Here is a 17,497-nt window from a genome sequence, read left to right on the forward strand (position 1 = left end):
TTAAATTACTTTAATTAATTAATTAATTGCCTTATTACGTGTAGTCAAATTATTAGAAAGTATCTCAAAGCTGCTCGGGTGCTGCAATGTTATATTGTACATTAATGGATTAATAGTGCAAGTGCTTTGACTGACTGCGCGAGGACTGAAACTCCGGGGAATGAGGAGGGCGGAGTCTGCATTGACTGCTCTGACGGCTGTACACGGCCCACTGTATGCCCTAAGGCTGTCACTTGCGATTATTTACTGCCCACGCAGATAGGCCCCTACCAGTATGTAGGACTAGTCGATACAATATTGTGCTCAGCTGGTAAAAGGATGTTGTTTGCACAGCGCATGCGTAATCACGTCCACAATTTCCAGACGACATGATTCGTCGTTTTCTCATACTATACGCGTCCCAGACCGGTCAGGCAGAGGCAATAGCGAAGTCTGAGATCTACACGAACGCCTTCGACCACGATCTCTCGCCCGTCATCTTCTGCATGAGCCAAACAGACAGGAAGGTGACTACAGCATTGTCCAATTCTTGTGTAATTGTTCTTGCTGTGTAACCGTTAGACTTCATTGAATGCTATGTCAGTTTTCCTGTTTATTGACTTGTAATAGTTGATTTTGCTAGTGTGCGCATTTTTGCTGGCTGTGGTGAATGTCACCCTATTTTCACGTCTGAGTGTGATGAAGACGTGCCATCTTCGTGTTGTCTGTCTATTCGTGCCATTGTCTAGGAATGTAACAAGTTACTTTGATAGCCTTGTACCCAGGCCCTCTTGCGCGCCCGGAGAAGAGGGCTGGTACACGTTATCTTCGCATGCGCGCATAAATTACCTCAAAATCGGCGTAATGTATGCGCGCCTGCGGAACCGACGTTGTTTACAATCTCAAGCGGATAATGTTGACAGCTAACAGCTTCCGTGTTCAGGTGATGTTTTTTGTCCGCTTTTGTTGACTGAGATACCAGTCCTGGCTCTAGTTTCTGCTACAGCTCGAATGCACCAAGCACAGAGCTGGCAGAGCTGTCGTGGAAGACCGTCTGTCGTACAGATAAAATAAGATGCAACTTCTACTGCAGTCCTTCTCGCTAAGCAGACACTGTAAACAGCCTGACTGCAGTACGACTAGACATCGATCGTGCAAGGAACGTCTTGCCACAAAACAAGGTCTAAAGTCGTCTAGATGGATCACTTGACCTTGAGTTTAGGACTATGGCTTCATCCACATGTTTCACTGTCCGTTCAACGGTTGCGTGCGAAATTATTGGCTTGAGATTCAAGACAACGTTGGTTCGGCATGCATGCATACATTACGCCGATTTTGAGGTAATTTATGCACGTATGCGAAGACAACGTGTACCAGGCTCTCTTCTCCGAGCACGCAAGAGGGCTTGGGTACAAGACTAGTGTAATAATAGCCTCGCATAGCCAGACTTTAATCCCGTGTACTTTCTTCCGGAGTACATGAGATTGCCTGTGTTTGTCTATGATTGGTTTTGAGTTTTGTTCAGTAAGACTGAAGCAAAACAGAGACAGACATGACTCTAAAGACAACATAGATTCAATTTGCAAATTAACATACAGGTACAAAGCTATAATGGCAAATCGGAGGGCATACTTCGTTGAACTCACCAATAGGGAATTGCTGATGTGAAAAGATATATGGGAAAAACACAAATATACTTGTAGGTAGCTATTGAAAGTGAGTATGGAAACAAAGAGGAGTTTGTAGCTGATACTTGTACAGTAGCTAATAAATGATTGATATTCAAGACAGACAACGGTTGAAGTAATGGTTATGAGAAACTGTTGAGAAATATTTATGGTCAAAGAAATACAGCAAATCATGGAAACTGACAGAGACAGACAGCTTGGTGGACAATGGATAGGCAGACAGGTGGTGTCAGCCAGCTTAACACAAATACAAATACAGAAAATAATGGCAATCTGAGCATTGACCAATATAGTGAATTGCATAAAATGTGAGTGGCAATTATTGTTTAAGATTGTATTATAGGCATGCTACAAATAGCAGGAATTTTTCATCACAGTATCTTACTCTGCATTATCTATCTAGTTTAACCTTGAGGAGGAGCCTGTTGTTGTGATTGTTGCATCTACGACTGGTGATGGAGATCCTCCAGATACAGCAGGCAAATTTTGGCGACGTATAAAAAAGTCAACTGTTTCTAAGACTACGTTTAAAAATTTGAAGTTTGCTTTGTTAGGTATGGTAAACGTTGTTTGGTTACGGTTTACTTAGTACTAATCGATATGTTTGTACTTGTTAGGTCTGGGAGACAGCAACTATACAAACTTTTGTAATTTCAGCAAAATGTTGAACAAGCGTTTGACAGAACTAGGAGCCACGCCATTTTATGACACTGGATATGCAGATGATGCAGTAGGGTAGGTGAAAATGTCGACATTAAGTAGGATGAGTGTTGTGAGATGACTACCATGAATTTAATTAAGACAAAATGGTGGAATACTAAATGCCATCGTCAGGAAGTTGAATAATCTGAGTGCAGAGTTGACGCTTGATGAAGATGATATTGCTTGTGACCATTTTTTTTTCTTTTGTAAAATTGTGAATAGCTATCAATACAATTTTCTGTCTTTCCTTGCTTTTAATAGCATGCCGTGATAAGTGAGTTTTACCATAAATTTCTGCAACTACAGCTGGTAGATATAATGACTTGCTGTTTCAACAAGTTTTAGAATTTGGTGAGAGTTCCCCTTTAAGATGCATAGACTAAGCAATTTTACAGTATGTACTAAAGAAAACATTGAAGGATCTTATTTTATCTTATTTAATTTTGCAATTATGCTCTTTACCTGTAGGTTAGAGAGAGTGGTAGAGCCATGGACTGAAGGTTTATTTCCTGCTCTTAAGAAATTGCTTGGAGTTCCTATTGCACCATCTGAAAACAATGAGGAAAATGGAGTTGCACTTGATTCTACACAAGTTGAGAAGCAGAAGCAGCATGATGGCACAGAGATTACAAGTGAACACGGAACGATGCTAGAAGCAAGGAAATTGTCTTCACTTGTATCTCGCAAAGGGTCTCCTCGTACTTGTTTTTCTGCAAGCAGCTCTCCTAAATTGGAACGTGTAGCAAGTCCCGAAGGAAAGAAGGCATCATTGAGTGTTGCTGGAGCAGGTCAGCCGACTGCATCATCATTATCAGTTCACAGAGGATCAGTTGATATGTCAACAATGTCGAGTGTCAATATGGCTAGAAATAGTTTTTCAGACTTATCAGTTGCTCCCAAGTCACCAGGATTAGGAAAGAAAGGTGGTAAAAAAACTGTAATTGCTTGGCAATATGGAGGAGCAGGAAAAAGCAAAGAGCGACGAACATCTGCTGTACCAGTTGCAAACTCAACAACACAGGAATCTTCTAAGAAGAAAGTTGGAGAGAAAACCCGTTCTTCTGCAGCACAAGGCGATGCAAGTGGGGGTGTGAAGTCAAGTTCAAAAACTGAAGCTAGTGAAGAGCTCCATAATACGAAACAGCTTGTGAATGTCATGGAGGCATTAAAGGAGTCTCTCCCAGCTTTGAAGGGTGTGAGGTTGAATCTTCCCGCTCTAAGACCTGAGAAGTTTATTGTGGAATATCCCAAGGTAACTACTAATCTACATACAGTATGTAGGTTGTGCACATTGTTCTACCACCTTTTATTGGTCTGTTTGGTTGTCTTTTTGTTTTTCTATCTGTCTTTTTGTTTTTCTATCTGTCTGTTTGTTTGCTTTTATGTGTCTGTTTGTTGGCTGGCTACTTATCTGTCTATTTATTAGCTCTTAATTGATATGATACATGCATATTTGTACTGCAAGAACTAATGTAATGTGTGCAGGTAAAGAATACATACGGGTACTCTATCTGTTCGTTCTTTATATTTGACAGCCTGTCAGGTTATTTGTTTTCATGCTCTACATGTTTGCCTGACTAGCTATCCTTTTGTGTACTTTTTAGATGTAGTAGTAGGTGGGGTATTGGTGGATGATAGTTGGGTGGATTATAGGCGGGTGTATGGTGGGTGGCTTAGGTTAGTGTGGATGAGTGAGTAGGTGAGGGTGAGTGAGTGAGTGAGTGGGGTGTGTGTGTGAGTGAGTGGGGTGTGTGTGTGAGTGAGTGAGGTGTGTGTGTGAGTGAGTGGGGTGTGTCTGTGTGAGTGAGTGGGGTGTGTGGGTGAGTGGGGTGTATGAGTGGGTGAATGGGTGGGTAAGTTGTTGAAGTGTGTGTGTGTGTGCATGTGTGTGCATTGCATGCTGATTATGATTACAAGTAAAAGTTTTGGCTATTTTCTTATTTTTGACTGATTAGGGTGCCTCAACTTCAACTAGTTTCTCATCAACCAAGCAATTTGCAAAGTCATATCCATCTCAGGCCACTGATTTGTTTATGGCTCCAATTACTGGCTGTCAACAATTGACACGAGATGATGCAGTCAAGACAGCATTGGAAGTGGAGTTAGACACAAAGGTAGGTAATATGCTTACTCTCTGGTTTGCTAATTTGTTTACTTCTTTATCATTTCTATTTCTTTCTTATGAGAGAGGTTTCCAGTCTTGTTTACTATCTTTCTCAGACAATGTCTGCAGAGAATGTAACATTAAGGGGCTGTTCATCACTGTTTATGTGAAAGCTGTTGCTGCCGGAATTCAAGGTGGTATAAATGGGATACCTGACACTTGATGAAAGGCATTTTGGTACAATGGGTGTACAGTAGGACCTCAAAGATACGAACACCAGACAACCGAACTGACCGGTCAACCGAACAGCATGCTCTAGCGCGAGCGCGCGCTCTTGCAAAATTTGATCACGTAATGTAGCCACGCGCACGCGCACTTTTGCTTTTGAGAGAGCTCCTGGACCTTGCAGGACAAAAAAGGGGTTCTGCCTTGAAGCAAAAGACAATGGATTGTTATTTTAGTAACCCTTGAATTCGTTCTTACACTCTCACAGTTACTGTAGTTCACGCACTTATCCTTTTTGTTAGCCATACAGTGTACTCCTGTTTTCACAAGTTATGTAATCATCGATATTACAAACTTCAGACTTATGAACATTTCACAATTACGAACACCCAATTTCCCGAGGTGTTCGTATCTTTGAGGTCCTACTGTAGTTGTATCTTCTCTCGCAATTGGGTGGAAATACCATTCATTGCAAGGAAGAGGTGTTAGAATTGCAACGGGAATTCTATGGGAGGCCAGCAATTGGCACAGCGTAGCTAACATACCTTACTTGTTGTGGAATTTGAATGAGGATGGTCTTTTGAAGACATGTGTTAGTGTGTTCTTGTTTGCTGGAAGTCCTGTCTTGTGTTGTGTGGTTGAATACAGTTTTGGCCAAAATGACTAGTTACTCACAAGAAGGCAAGCAAGTAGCAAGCTTTACATGTAGACATGTGACTGACCAGTGTGGCAAAATAGTTGGTATTTTACATTGGAAGCATTAGTGTGCATTTGTTTGATACCACATTCTTTGTTGTTTCTGGATCTGTATGTTGATCAAATGGAACACCAATCAATTATTGCCATAGGTGCTTAACCTTTGTTCATTTCAGGGTTTTTCAACATTCATGTGACATTCTACGTGACATTATCTTGGCACTGTTCATAAATGTGGTCTTACCATCTACCTCACTTTTTGAATTATTTGGTTGTGGTCAGCAAGGCTAATGCTGCTGAAACAGCCGTAGCACATAGCAAACTCGTTGTCAACATAAGACGTTGTTTTTAACTTTTTGCTTGGAGTAATTAGGCTTGTCTGAAGAGTTGGAACAAAAGAAGTAGAACTTACCATCAAACATGATAGAGTCAAACAAATACAATTCATGATGTTTCCCTTATCGAGAAGTTTTACATTTGGACATTCTATTTGATGTAAAGCAATCTCTTATTGAGCTGTTGAAATGCCAATAGCTATTTGGAGATTACTCAATGATCTATTTTGATCTTGAGAAGTTTAAGAAAGCACTGAGTGCAGGCACACATTGTGGTTATTGAAAAGTGATTTTATGTGTTTTTAATGGTATTTGTTTCATCTATGAGCCATCAAAAACGGAACTTTGTAAAAGTCACATGACTAAGCAAATAGTACTTAAAAGTACTCAAAATGTGTTCATGCACTTTGTGTCTCTGTCTGTGTAACAATGTGGATGCTTCTGGTGTAGTCAAAATAGTCCCATGACAGAGCAGTATGTGCGTTTGGTTATAGATGACAACCCACAGGCAATGGACTAACAGCCAATCCCTGTCATTCATGAGAGTTTTTTTACCAGAACAACCTGTTTCATGTTTGCAATTAAGGGTCTTGCTTAAAATAAACAACTTAAACATAGTGTCGGCAACAGCTAACAGAAAAGCAATCGTTGTTTGAGTCTGCAATTACACAGAAACTTAACATGGAGTAACTGGGGCAATATTCATGTCTTGTATTTGATAAGTCTTGTTACTTTGATGAATACAGACAATTTAAAGTGTTGTAGGATTTTTGGTTACTTGAGGCAGCATGCAGTCGCTTTGTACAATTTTAGATAGAGTTTAGAAGTAGCATGCTTGGGAGCAAAATGATACATCTACATTCCTACAGTAGTACTTTGTGACAAGTTGATTATGAAGGCCTCATAGCTGTGGAAGCAAGGTGTAAACACAGCATCAGTTGCTAGTTTAGATGGCAATGGATGCTTGGTTTTTAGTATATAGTTCATTAAGGGTGATCAGATTATTTAGTTTTTTTTATAAAATCAGCTTACCTAATTGTCACTTAACCATTGACCAGCTGAAATTCTTAAATGTCAAAAAAGCAGTGCAGTGTATGAGATCTGATCCTGTACTTGTGCAAGTCTGCATGTACAATACACAAGACATTATTTTATTGAGTTTCGGAAATTGTCTGTTAGTTATTTTGCATTTTTGTTATAGGGCTCTGATGTGACATACTCGCCTGGAGATTCTTTTGGTATTGTGTGTGAGAATGATCCTGAAGAAGTGAAATGGTTGATAGATCGTCTTCACCTACCATCAAATGGCGATGCTTTAGCTGAGATTAAAATAGCTCCTAATCCACGATATGCTGGTGAGTTTGCTCTTTTCTGTTGTTGTAAAATGTCATTTATGGCCTGTCCACACTGGCAACTGGATCACGATCCGATCGCGATAAATCCAATCCACATCACGAGGTGGTTTCGATCACGATCAGTTGAATCCAATTGGAAATAGTGGGCGTTACCTTCACATAAGCTACGCGTGTAGTCAGAACATCTAACACTCCTCACTCGTCTTTATTCTCACTCACCTTACGTTGCTGTATCAGCGCTTTCCACAAGCAAAGAAGCCACATGTACACAACAGTCATCAGTCACGTGATATTGGAAATGAGGCGGAGGTATCGTCTTCAAAGTGCAGTGTGGACGCTCGCTATCCCGATGGAATCGCGATCAGCAGAATTGCGATCGGATCGCGATCCATTCTGGTCTAGTGTGGACAGGGCTTAAATATTAGTAGCTTAGTGGTTACAGTGCATTTTGGCTAGCAAAAGCTGATACAGTTACTGTTGCTATTTCAATGACATATGAAACTAAGCTTTTCATTTTATCATGAACAAGTTACGATGTACTGATTTCTGGCAGCATGGTGTTTTTCATGTATATGGGATATGAAGACTGATTCTTGGCTGCATGTACTTCGTAGAGCTTAATCAATAACACTTCGTTGCCCTAACAATGCAATGAGTTGGTGTTTTTAACTAAATCGTATGTCGTTTCTAGTGTGCTTGTATATGTAACATTGAACTGTCTGATCTATTTATATCGTATCCAATTATCAGCAGCTTCTGTCTTGCCAATGAGAATAAACTATAATCCCCTGCGAATTTTTTAATTTGCTCACAAAGCTATCTAACCATGGATTTTTATGCATAAACATGTGTGTAGGTCAATTGTGAAATACGGACAGAGCTCATTTTTGACATTAAATTAAGACATGTACTTGTAGTTTTTAGTCAAATTACATGTTAGTAGTGTTGAAACAACAATTGTATTATGAATAGTTTGTGTTGTTTTGCTATCTATAGCATTGCTGAGGGTGCTGTTTTGCACACCTCGAATCTTTATTTCTAATATTTTGTGAATTTGTTTATTGCTTGTTGCATAACTTGTGGATCTCTTTGACTTATTGTTCTTTACTACCTGTCGTTCTGATTACAGAAGAGTCTGTGCCTGTGCATCTTCCAACACCTTGGACTCCTCGTGGTTGGCTTCAGAACTGCTGTGATATTAGGAGTGTTCCTGGCAAGGTTTTGTCACAGTTCATCACATTTTCATTTACATCTACATGTGGCTTAGTTGCAGATGTTTCTTCGAGTCCTAGCAGAGTATACATCTGAAGCTAAAGAAAAGAATCGTATTGAGCAGCTATGTAGTAAACAAGGTTGTGCGTAATATCATCTAGGAAGTCTGTTTTTATGACTTTGCAATGAATTTAGGAAGTCAGGAGTTTTCATCTCGTATTAGAGACAACAAGATTTTCTTTATTGACATTCTTGAAGTGTTTCCTTCATGTCTGCCACCGCTGAATGTGGTTTTGGAAGGCCTTCCTCGTCTGAAGCCAAGATATTATTCAGTTGCTAGGTTTGATATCATTTGGTCTGTTTGATCATGTATCTGTCTGTTTCTGTCTATATGTATATACTATACACATGCCCCGTCCTTTGTACGGGCAAGATTTACACGAGCACTTGTTAGCGGGCCAGCCCGTGATGGCTCGTTTCTACAGTACGTGTAAGGTAAGCTCGGGCTGGCTCGGGTCAAGTACATCGTGTAAACGCATAGCGTGCTGGAAAACGAGCTTTGCATGCTCATTTTAAAAATAACGCAGAGTGAGACGGAGACGCTGTGTCTTATCAATTTGGGAAGCAACCAAGATGAGCAACAAATTTAGCTTTTGAACTCCGTTGCTGCAACAGTCGCCTGGCCATAGACCTGCGTCTCGTATAAGTAGTACGACATCTCGTATATGTCCTACGCTTTTCTCGATATGGGTGTTGTAAAGCTGTAGAGAAAAACGCGAGCAGCTTGGCTTCTGTCATTACAAACGTGAGCTAACGCGAGCTATGTCAATCTCAAGTAAATAACGCACGTTAATGACACGCATTGGCTCGCTTCTACAGAGTGTGTCATATAAACGCGGGCTGGAATACTGGGCTGGCTCGGCTTGGCTCACTGTGCATGCTCGTGTAAACAGGGTATTAGAATAGGCCAGAGATATACGCCAGTGTGTGTGTGTGTGTGTGTGTGTGTGTGTGTGTGTGTGTGTGTGTGTGTGTGCGCATGCGTGTGTGTGTGTGTGTGTGTGTGTGTGTGTGTGTGTGTGTGTGCGTGCGTGCGTGCATGTGTGTGTGTGTGTGTGTGTGTGTGTGTGTGTGTGTGTGTGTGTGTGTGTGTGTGTGTGTGTGTGTGTGTGTTTAGGCTGTGTAGTGTAGCAACAGTCTCTGAACTAACAAGTTCTTTGTTGTACTCTATTATGCATGTTGATAGCTAATATTAGGTGATAGAACACTATTGCTAATAGTATAATTCATGAATTATGTAGTACAGTGTATTCATCTGTTTTCTTGATCTGCAACTTTCATGCACGCAAAGTTTATTTCTTGGTAGTTACACATTGCAAATATCAGTCTTTTGCAGGCATGTTGACGGTTGTAGTTTTTCAATTGATTTCTTGATGTAGCTCTCCTCTCTCAAGCAAGAACAAGGTGAAGTGTGTGTTCAACGTTGTCAATCTCCCGCCAAAGGGATCACAACCTAGCAGGTCAGCAGACTTTTTCTAATTCCGGCTAATGTTGTGCAGTCTGGAATTATAAGTCAATAACACTCACACACACACACACACACACACACACACACACACACACACACACACACACACACACACACACACACACACACCTGTATCAATTCTCATGACTGGATATGCTACCCCATAAAGAGGGAACGAACGAGGTTGTTGTGGTGCATGAATGTATGCATGTGTTTGATACACGTTTACGTGTCTGTGCATATCGATCATATTCAAGATCTCATTGTGTCATTGTTTCTTATTGTAGGAAAGGTTTGTGCACAGGATGGTTACAAGGGCTGACACAGCCATTCAGAAGAGGGTATGATGCTCCAGACCAGTCAACTGCCACAGTGACAGATCCACCAAAGGTAACCTCGTATGTTTGTGAGAGTTTGATGTTCTAAATCCAGTGTCTTAGGTTCCAATGTATCTTCGTTCAAACAATCGATTCAATATCCCTGATGATCCGTCTGTTCCACTGGTGATGATTGGGCCAGGCACTGGCATTGCTCCCTTTGTTGGTTTCTTGCGGCACAGGTTGGTCACGGTCGGTGTCTTTGTGATGTTGTGTCTGGTTTTAACCATTATCATATAATCCTACTCCCTCTCCCCAGCTGCATGCTACCTAGATCCTGCTTGCTTGTTCGTATCTTTGCATGGTATTGTAGTGTGATAGTATCCAGATAGTATGCATATCTGCCAGATGTAGATCTACACATTTGTAGATCGTATCAGATGCACATACACTTCTGTGATTGCCTGCGTGGCTAGTCTTCTGACAAGCTGATCGAATTTCTAGATATCAGCAGCAAACAGCTGCAAATGCCAATGATAAGAAAGCTGCAAATGCCACTGATAAGAAAGCTGCAAAATTTGGAGAAACTTGGCTTTTCTATGGGTGTCGCCACAAAGATAGAGACTTTCTCTACAAGTACATGCTAGTAATGGCAATTCTGTGTAGAGTGTTAATGCTCTGATTTATAGAAAGCAATTGGACATGTTTGTGGCAAGTGGTACGTTGTCACATCTACATGTTGTATTTTCAAGAGACGAAGGGCAGCCCCCTGATGCTCCCAGATATGTCCAGCATGCTATGAAACGACATGCCACTGCATTGGTTAACTTGATCATGAAGAAGAATTCATCAATTTTAGTTTGTGGGTATGTAGTAGTACACTGCCAGTCTGTATTGAAATATCATTTGAAGAGACATCCATTACAGAGATGCCAAAAACATGGCGAGGGATGTCATGGTAACTCTAACCGAACTAGTCGGCAAACATACAGGTAATATGCAGTTATAGCTAATGTAATTTCATGTCGAAACCTCTTTGTGGTAGAAATGTCAAATGAAGAGGCTGGGAAGTTTCTGTATAGCCTGAGAGAAGCGAAACGATACTGTGAAGATGTCTGGACATGATGCTGCAGGCTGGGCTTTCAGTCAAGCTGCTTGAGATAAGACTTAATGGATGGCTATGTGTGTACAGCCAAAGTATTGGGTCATATCAGTTTGTTTTTGTTGCCAGGTTTTTTGCTGGCATCTGCCTTATTTTTCTAGTGATTAGAGAGCTAGTTGCTCTCTTGTTTCATATTTATAATTTCATGCACAGTTAGAACTGCCATTACATATCAGCAAAATAAACACCAGTGCAATCAGCAGCTGAACGATGGATACTGGTCAACAGCTGTGCATGCTAGGATGGATTGTTTAAGTCCTTAAATGTTTTATGGCAACAGTGTGTAAATGTAATACTAAGTTTGCAGCAGTGAAAAAATTCTCAATTTTGTCTAGGACTTGGAAATGTCAGATTGTACCTGTAATTCAGTGTACAGCTTATACCTACCACACAGTGACTTATCCTATTATAAGTTTATTATTAGCTGCTTATTGAATCAATGAATTCTACCTCAACACAAGTACACAGCTATGAGCAACTGTCAGAAGGACAGGAAACATGCATATGATCGGCTTATGTTTCTTGATGTACCAATTCTCAAATAACGAGTTAAAAATTCAGTATAAATGGCAGTAAGAATTAAACAAATCTTGTCAACTGTAATGACCCACAACACATTTGAAATTATCAAAATGTTGGTGGTTCCCGTCTAAGCAACGTTGGTGTTGGAAGATCAGCCCATGAACTACCATACGAAAATTCATCAGACAAGCTGTCCAGACGAGCAAGAGAGTCTGCCCAGTTGAGATCAACATCATTATTTTGCCCTTCAAATGCAAATGTTCCTCCCACTGGTAATTTCGGCACTCCTGGACTGACTAGAGGAGGTATGGATGGCGATTTTGGCAATCCTGGACTGACTAGAGGAGGTACGTATGAAGGTGATCTGGCCACTCCTGGACTGACTAGAGGAGGTATAGATAAAGGTGACATTGCCACTGACCCACGACCACGACCTCTACCAGACACAATTTCTTCTTTACCAGTCAGAGCTGAGGCACAATTTGTGTCAGTTAGTTTAACTTGACTCCGAGCACGACCTCGACCGCTGACAAATTCCTTCCGGGTATCTTGAAAAATAGAATTCTGAAGTTGGATTGGTAGTGGAGCCAATTGACGATGATGTCTGCCACCCACTGTGTGAGGTGGATACATTTCCACTTGATTCTTTACCTGATCGGATAAGTCTGGCCTCTCTACAGCTCGGTCACAACCACCTTTACCTTGATCCCATTCTCGAATCCACTTACCTATCGTAGTACAATTAATTACATCTAATGTCAATAATTTCAATAGATAGTACATAATTGTCAGTCATCTCATGCTCAAATCTATTGCAGATATGGCCACTCAAATTTCTGCTGATCATCTAAGCCAGAGACCAAGTATGCATACAGAAGGGCTGTGTCTGTGATGTACACCGCCACTGTATTTCAATTAGAACAGTCTGTATATCAGGTGGTGTCATCAATATGGAACACCAATCACATACCTGAGTCTGCTGTCTGTCTGGACATGCGTTGTTCGTCAATGCCCTCTCGATCTGATTTCCATTTGTTATACTGCAGCCGTTCACGACCAGTCATCAAATACAGCGACAAGTCTACATTATCGTGTATCTGTGTCTCCTACACACACACACACACACACATGGTATGATTACAAATTTCAGAAAACACACAAGTCAACTCGATGACTTTTCTGCTTTCTGCTTCCTCTGCCAGTATTTCCTATATCATACCAATGATCATGCAGTCACACTGGGTATATAATAATGTTTCTGTCACACCCACCCAATGACGACGCATTATAGCCTCATTTTGTGCTCTCCTTTGCCTCATTGTTTCTTCGATATCCATGGCAACATTGGCTTACTGAAACTAGTTGCCAAATTGCACCACTATACACAGTACAAAGAGGGTAAGCTGTCAGTAAAACTACACATACCAATATTGTTACGAAACTACTACTGAAACTGGCATCTACATGCGAATGTCTTGTTCTGTAGATGTGATGTGAGGTTGTCAAACAATGACACCAACCATAGCGTACGAAGATGTTCACTAGCGAGGGGGGGAAAAGGGGGCTGTACCGTGGATGTCATCACTAACAGTAACTACCTCACTTGCCAGTTAGACTGTAAACAGATTTGCAAAAGTCACCGGCACAGAAAATTTCAATTCTTACACTGAGCGAAAGGATTCAGTCCCCCCTATTCCCCTTATTCCCCCTTCCTACGCTGGTGACCAAGCAAGTGTATCCATCCAGACCACAACTGTACTCACCGCATCCTGTAGCAGTCAAGTTGATGCAATACAACAGATCCTTAGACATGATTGCTACAAACTTTTATGAACGATGCTCAGTGAAAATCATTACAAATGACAGTCTGTCAAATATGGCATATCGAAGGGACATACGATATCAAACATGCTTCTTCCACCATTAATTACCAAGTTGATTTTCTGTTAAAATTCATAGAGATCTAGGATTCGGATAAAGATCAGCATCGGTGTGTACGCTCCAATAATTGTATCACATCCCTGCAGCTGCAAGCTAGGTGTACCGTCGAGCATGTATGAGGCGACACATACAACGTTGTACTGTACAATGTGTAACTATCAAGTATCGATACCTACGTAAAAACGTCATGAGATATATCTAGAGACAACAGAAACAATAGCCGTAGATACGTTGCCTACTGTTACTTACTAAATAACGATCCTGTGATAAAATTACAAATTACTAAAACTTACCAATCAATGTATCTCTCTAACTAGAACAACAGACACACTGGGGATTTTCTGTGTCCAACGAAATCACACAACAAAGCAAGGTAATTGAATCCAACTAGAAACGATTTCCATATCCCGGATTAATCTTTTTTATTCTGTGATGTCGTCTCTCAAGCACTTGGCGCAGCCTCTGGAAAGAGATGAGAGTGTGGACCCGTGGGATACGTACGTGAGGCCTCACTTTGACAAGCTAGTAGACCAGTTGAAACCCAGTCTCTTCCTGAAAAATCTATATTCCCGTGGGGTGGTAGGTAGGGAAGATCAGCAAAGATTGCAGTATGAGGTGACGTCACAGGCTAAAGTTCAGATGCTTCTAATGGAGATATTGCCATACCATCTGCCGTGGTGGAGTACTTTCGAGACGTTTTGCGACGTGCTGGCGGGGACTGAGGGACAGAGAGACATTCTGGAGAGATATATCTGTCCGCCAGGTCTCAGACTGAAGACACGAGGTGGATAACGCATCTTGCACCGTTTAATGAATATTAAAGGTTTAACATATGGAGTCGTGTTTGTTTGTTTGTTTGTTTGCCTGTCTGTTTTTTGTCTGTTTATTTGCCTGTCTGTTTGTTTGCCTGTCTGCTTTTTGTCTGTTTGTTTGTCTGTCTGTCTGTTTATCAATAGGTATTTCTATAATCACAGCTAAGACAATCAAGCTAACTAGACAAGATCAAAGTTCATGTTTTTCTGTGTATTTGTATGTTTGTCCATCTATCGGTCCACCCACATGGACATCACTGTAATGACTTGTTTGCTATGGAATTACAATTGATAGTGTAAGAACACAAGTGTATCGTTTGTTGTAAGTAATAGTAAAGCATGATATTTACCCTGGCAGCAGGTCTATTAGCCTCGAGCTTTCAGACCAGAGAGCACGCAAAGCATGCAAACTCTAGTCTTGCCCAGAACAGTACTAAAATGATTTCGGAAATAGTCTGCTAAGCCAATCAGCGTCTTAGAACTGGAATGTCGGCTGTAAATTCTGATTGGTTTAGCATTAATTTGTTATGCTAAGTGCACTAACACTGACTACGCGCATGTGAAATCCTTGTGAGTGGCTAAGTGCCCGCCAGATTCGTGAATGAAGACTCTGGTGCACACACACGTCTTAGTTTTTGTTTCAGCTTCAGTTCCTCGATTTTTTCAAGCTTGCGGTGACAGGACACGCACAGCAGCGTCGCTAGACCATCGCTTTTGACAACTGGTTGAGCCGAAGTTTCGCTAGTCAAACAGTTAGACTAGGTAGCGTTCTGCTGAAGAATCAAAGAGTCTTTGTTTTATGCCATTCAATAAGATATCGCCACAAACACGGCAGACATCTCTTCATTGTTTGTGAGATGTCCTTGCATTTACAAATGATATGTTTGCGTGATGCAAAAGCAAGGTATCTTTTCATCTCATTCTTGAACTAAAACGACCCTAGGCTGTTAGACTACCATGTAGCATCGCTTTTTGATAAGTACTTCTGAAATTGTTTTAGTGTCGTTTTGGTCCAGACTAGAGTTTGAGCTACATGTCTATATGACCTTTGACATTGCAAAGGGTTTATATGGTCCTAGCTTCATGTAGCACCTGCACATGGCTTGTGTGAGTGCTATGAATGACCCATATACTGCAGTCAACCACACCCTCATGACATACGAGTACTTTCTTCATAGATTAAACAGTATTTTATCTTGTTGCATAGTTGATTTGCCTTTCAAATTTGGCTCAGTAAGTATTGACATAATTTTTGTATCTGCTAACTACTGATGATTGCAGGAGCTGCCGTACCTCAAGCAGAACAAGATCGTATTATCTCTGAGAGGGACATTAGTGAAGTGTCATCACGGATTGCTGGCAGTTGGGACAAAGTTGCAAGCAGCCTGGATCCGGCTTTGGATTCTCATGACATTAGAAATGTTCGAGAGGATCTGCTGATGAAAAATGATGAGAAAATGGCAGATTTGCTGCGCAAATGGGTAAACAAATATTCCCACCTTGCAACTATTGGTCGCCTACGCCGTGCATTGGAGAAGGTTGGGGAAAGAAAGGTCGCCGATGACTCAGGTATATAGCTTTGCAACAACTAATTTGGTTTGGATTTAGCATGTGCACATGTTTGCCACTTCTAGGTTTGGGGGTTGTAGCACATGACACATCAACGCCAGTTAGTGAAGATCTACCACCTATCCAATCCGGTGATCGAATAATTACATTAGACGACATATTTGATGTTGCAAAACGCATTGCATTTTTCTGGGAGGAAGTGGCTGTCAAACTTACACCTCGTGTGGGAGATGACGTGATTAGAAATGCTCGTGAAAACAGATTTATTAACAATCAAGGTCGAATGAAGGAAGTGCTAGAAACTTGGAAAGATCAATATTCAAATGATGCTACACTGGGCCGCTTAATGAATGCAGTCAATGTCGTCGAAGTATCACTTCAACACCACACTGGAACAACCCAGCACCAGCAGCTGTCCGATTTATCTGGTGACAGGAAAATCACTGAGAGAGATATCAATGATGTGTCTGTCAGTGCTGCATCAAATTGGAAAACTGTAGCTTCTAAGCTGAATCCTCCTGTGGGAGAGGACATTATCCAGAAAGCACGTCAAGACCAATATCTTTCACCTATCGGCCGAATGAAATTTGTATTAAAAAATTGGTGTGATCAAAATCCAAATGAAGCTACAGTTAGTCGCCTTACACAAGCTGTTGAGTTGGCTGAACAGTCAGTTTGGCAACCAGCACAAACAGATCAAGCAGGTAGTACGTCTGTGCCATTTGTTAGGGAACCTGGTGTTAAAGTTTCTGTTCAAGTTCAAGAAAGAGATGATGGTGTACCTTTTGGTGCTAGTCGCCATTTTGTCATTGGTGGCACTGGTGGTACACACACCATGGAAACAAATGGAAGGGATGTCATAAGCGATGATGACATGCAGGCTGTTTGTAAAGACTATGGGAATCAGTGGGAAAAGGTGGCGCAGTTTCTGCAGCCTAAAGTTGATGCAGCCTTGATCGAGAAGATGAAACGTAACCCATTTCAAAATGGACCAGCTATACTGTATGAAGTTCTGAAGTTGTGGTCTGAAAAGCATCATAGTGCTGCATCACTGGCGCAAGTCAAGAAGGCTTTGAGAGACTCGGGATTGATGGAATGACTGCCTGAACATATTTTAGTCCATTGTTTACTGCAAGTTGTAATGTTTCTGCATTATTAGTTGGAATTTTTGTGAAATATGTAGGTTTGTTTGATACAATCGCTCGATCTGATTGAATGCATTTTGTAGGATTAGAAAAGGAAGGTTGATTTGTAATAACAAAAAATGCTGTAGAGGAGTTGACTGGTTTAGTAATTATTATGAGTCTCTATCTCACGTGCATTCCAAGTATTGAAAATGCTATATAGCCG

The 17,497-nt window shown here is 41.0% G+C and overlaps 3 protein-coding genes across 5 annotated transcripts; 2 read left to right on the forward strand and 1 right to left on the reverse strand.

Annotated features, from left to right (window-relative positions):
- Window positions 1-366: 366 nt before the first annotated feature.
- Window positions 367-11,633, forward strand: LOC134194465 (methionine synthase reductase-like). The gene is made up of 16 exons (XM_062663389.1): window positions 367-506; window positions 2,071-2,221; window positions 2,285-2,402; window positions 2,838-3,621; window positions 4,325-4,483; window positions 6,931-7,084; window positions 8,214-8,302; window positions 8,358-8,436; window positions 8,492-8,636; window positions 9,736-9,816; window positions 10,112-10,214; window positions 10,265-10,383; window positions 10,646-10,777; window positions 10,831-11,007; window positions 11,069-11,133; window positions 11,187-11,633. The coding sequence occupies exons 1-16, from the start codon at window positions 369-371 to the stop codon at window positions 11,264-11,266; spliced, it is 2,574 nt and encodes an 857-aa protein (XP_062519373.1). The 5' UTR covers window positions 367-368; the 3' UTR covers window positions 11,267-11,633.
- A 76-nt stretch (window positions 11,634-11,709) lies between these two features.
- LOC134194467 (coiled-coil domain-containing protein 9B-like) lies at window positions 11,710-14,152 on the reverse strand. The gene is made up of 5 exons (XM_062663393.1): window positions 14,060-14,152; window positions 13,097-13,203; window positions 13,001-13,033; window positions 12,796-12,931; window positions 11,710-12,553 (listed from the first exon to the last, which is right to left on the reverse strand). The coding sequence occupies exons 2-5, from the start codon at window positions 13,160-13,162 to the stop codon at window positions 11,931-11,933; spliced, it is 858 nt and encodes a 285-aa protein (XP_062519377.1). The 5' UTR covers window positions 13,163-13,203; window positions 14,060-14,152; the 3' UTR covers window positions 11,710-11,930.
- Window positions 14,124-17,457, forward strand: LOC134194466 (uncharacterized). Of its 3 annotated transcripts, XM_062663391.1 has the most exons (4): window positions 14,213-14,263; window positions 14,350-14,550; window positions 15,860-16,147; window positions 16,213-17,457. In XM_062663391.1, exons 1-4 carry the CDS (start codon window positions 14,239-14,241, stop codon window positions 17,244-17,246), a joined length of 1,548 nt encoding a protein of 515 aa, XP_062519375.1. In that variant the 5' UTR covers window positions 14,213-14,238; the 3' UTR covers window positions 17,247-17,457. The 3 variants fall into 3 exon arrangements, with proteins under 3 accessions (XP_062519374.1, XP_062519375.1, XP_062519376.1); XM_062663390.1 differs by having other exon boundaries at window positions 14,124-14,550; XM_062663392.1 differs by lacking the exon at window positions 14,213-14,263 and having other exon boundaries at window positions 14,508-14,589.
- Window positions 17,458-17,497: the final 40 nt, after the last annotated feature.

The sequence above is a fragment of the Corticium candelabrum genome, chromosome 19 (assembly GCF_963422355.1).
Source record: "Corticium candelabrum chromosome 19, ooCorCand1.1, whole genome shotgun sequence".
Taxonomy (NCBI): Eukaryota; Metazoa; Porifera; class Homoscleromorpha; order Homosclerophorida; family Plakinidae; genus Corticium; species Corticium candelabrum.

Coding starts and splice junctions, on each gene's coding strand:
- LOC134194465 (XM_062663389.1), top strand. CDS start 369: ATGATTCGTCGTTTTCTCATACTATACGCGTCCCAGACCGGTCAGGCA. Junction 2,222..2,284: donor TTTGAAGTTTGCTTTGTTAG/GTATGGTAAACG, acceptor TGTACTTGTTAG/GTCTGGGAGACAGCAACTAT. Junction 11,134..11,186: donor ACTAGTCGGCAAACATACAG/GTAATATGCAGT, acceptor TCTTTGTGGTAG/AAATGTCAAATGAAGAGGCT.
- LOC134194467 (XM_062663393.1), bottom strand. CDS start 13,162: ATGGATATCGAAGAAACAATGAGGCAAAGGAGAGCACAAAATGAGGCT. Junction 13,034..13,096: donor CTATAATGCGTCGTCATTGG/GTGGGTGTGACA, acceptor GGTATGATATAG/GAAATACTGGCAGAGGAAGC. Junction 12,932..13,000: donor AGGAAGCAGAAAGCAGAAAA/GTCATCGAGTTG, acceptor GTGTGTGTGTAG/GAGACACAGATACACGATAA.
- LOC134194466 (XM_062663390.1), top strand. CDS start 14,199: ATGTCGTCTCTCAAGCACTTGGCGCAGCCTCTGGAAAGAGATGAGAGT. Junction 14,551..15,859: donor TCTCAGACTGAAGACACGAG/GTGGATAACGCA, acceptor TGATGATTGCAG/GAGCTGCCGTACCTCAAGCA. Junction 16,148..16,212: donor AAAGGTCGCCGATGACTCAG/GTATATAGCTTT, acceptor TGCCACTTCTAG/GTTTGGGGGTTGTAGCACAT.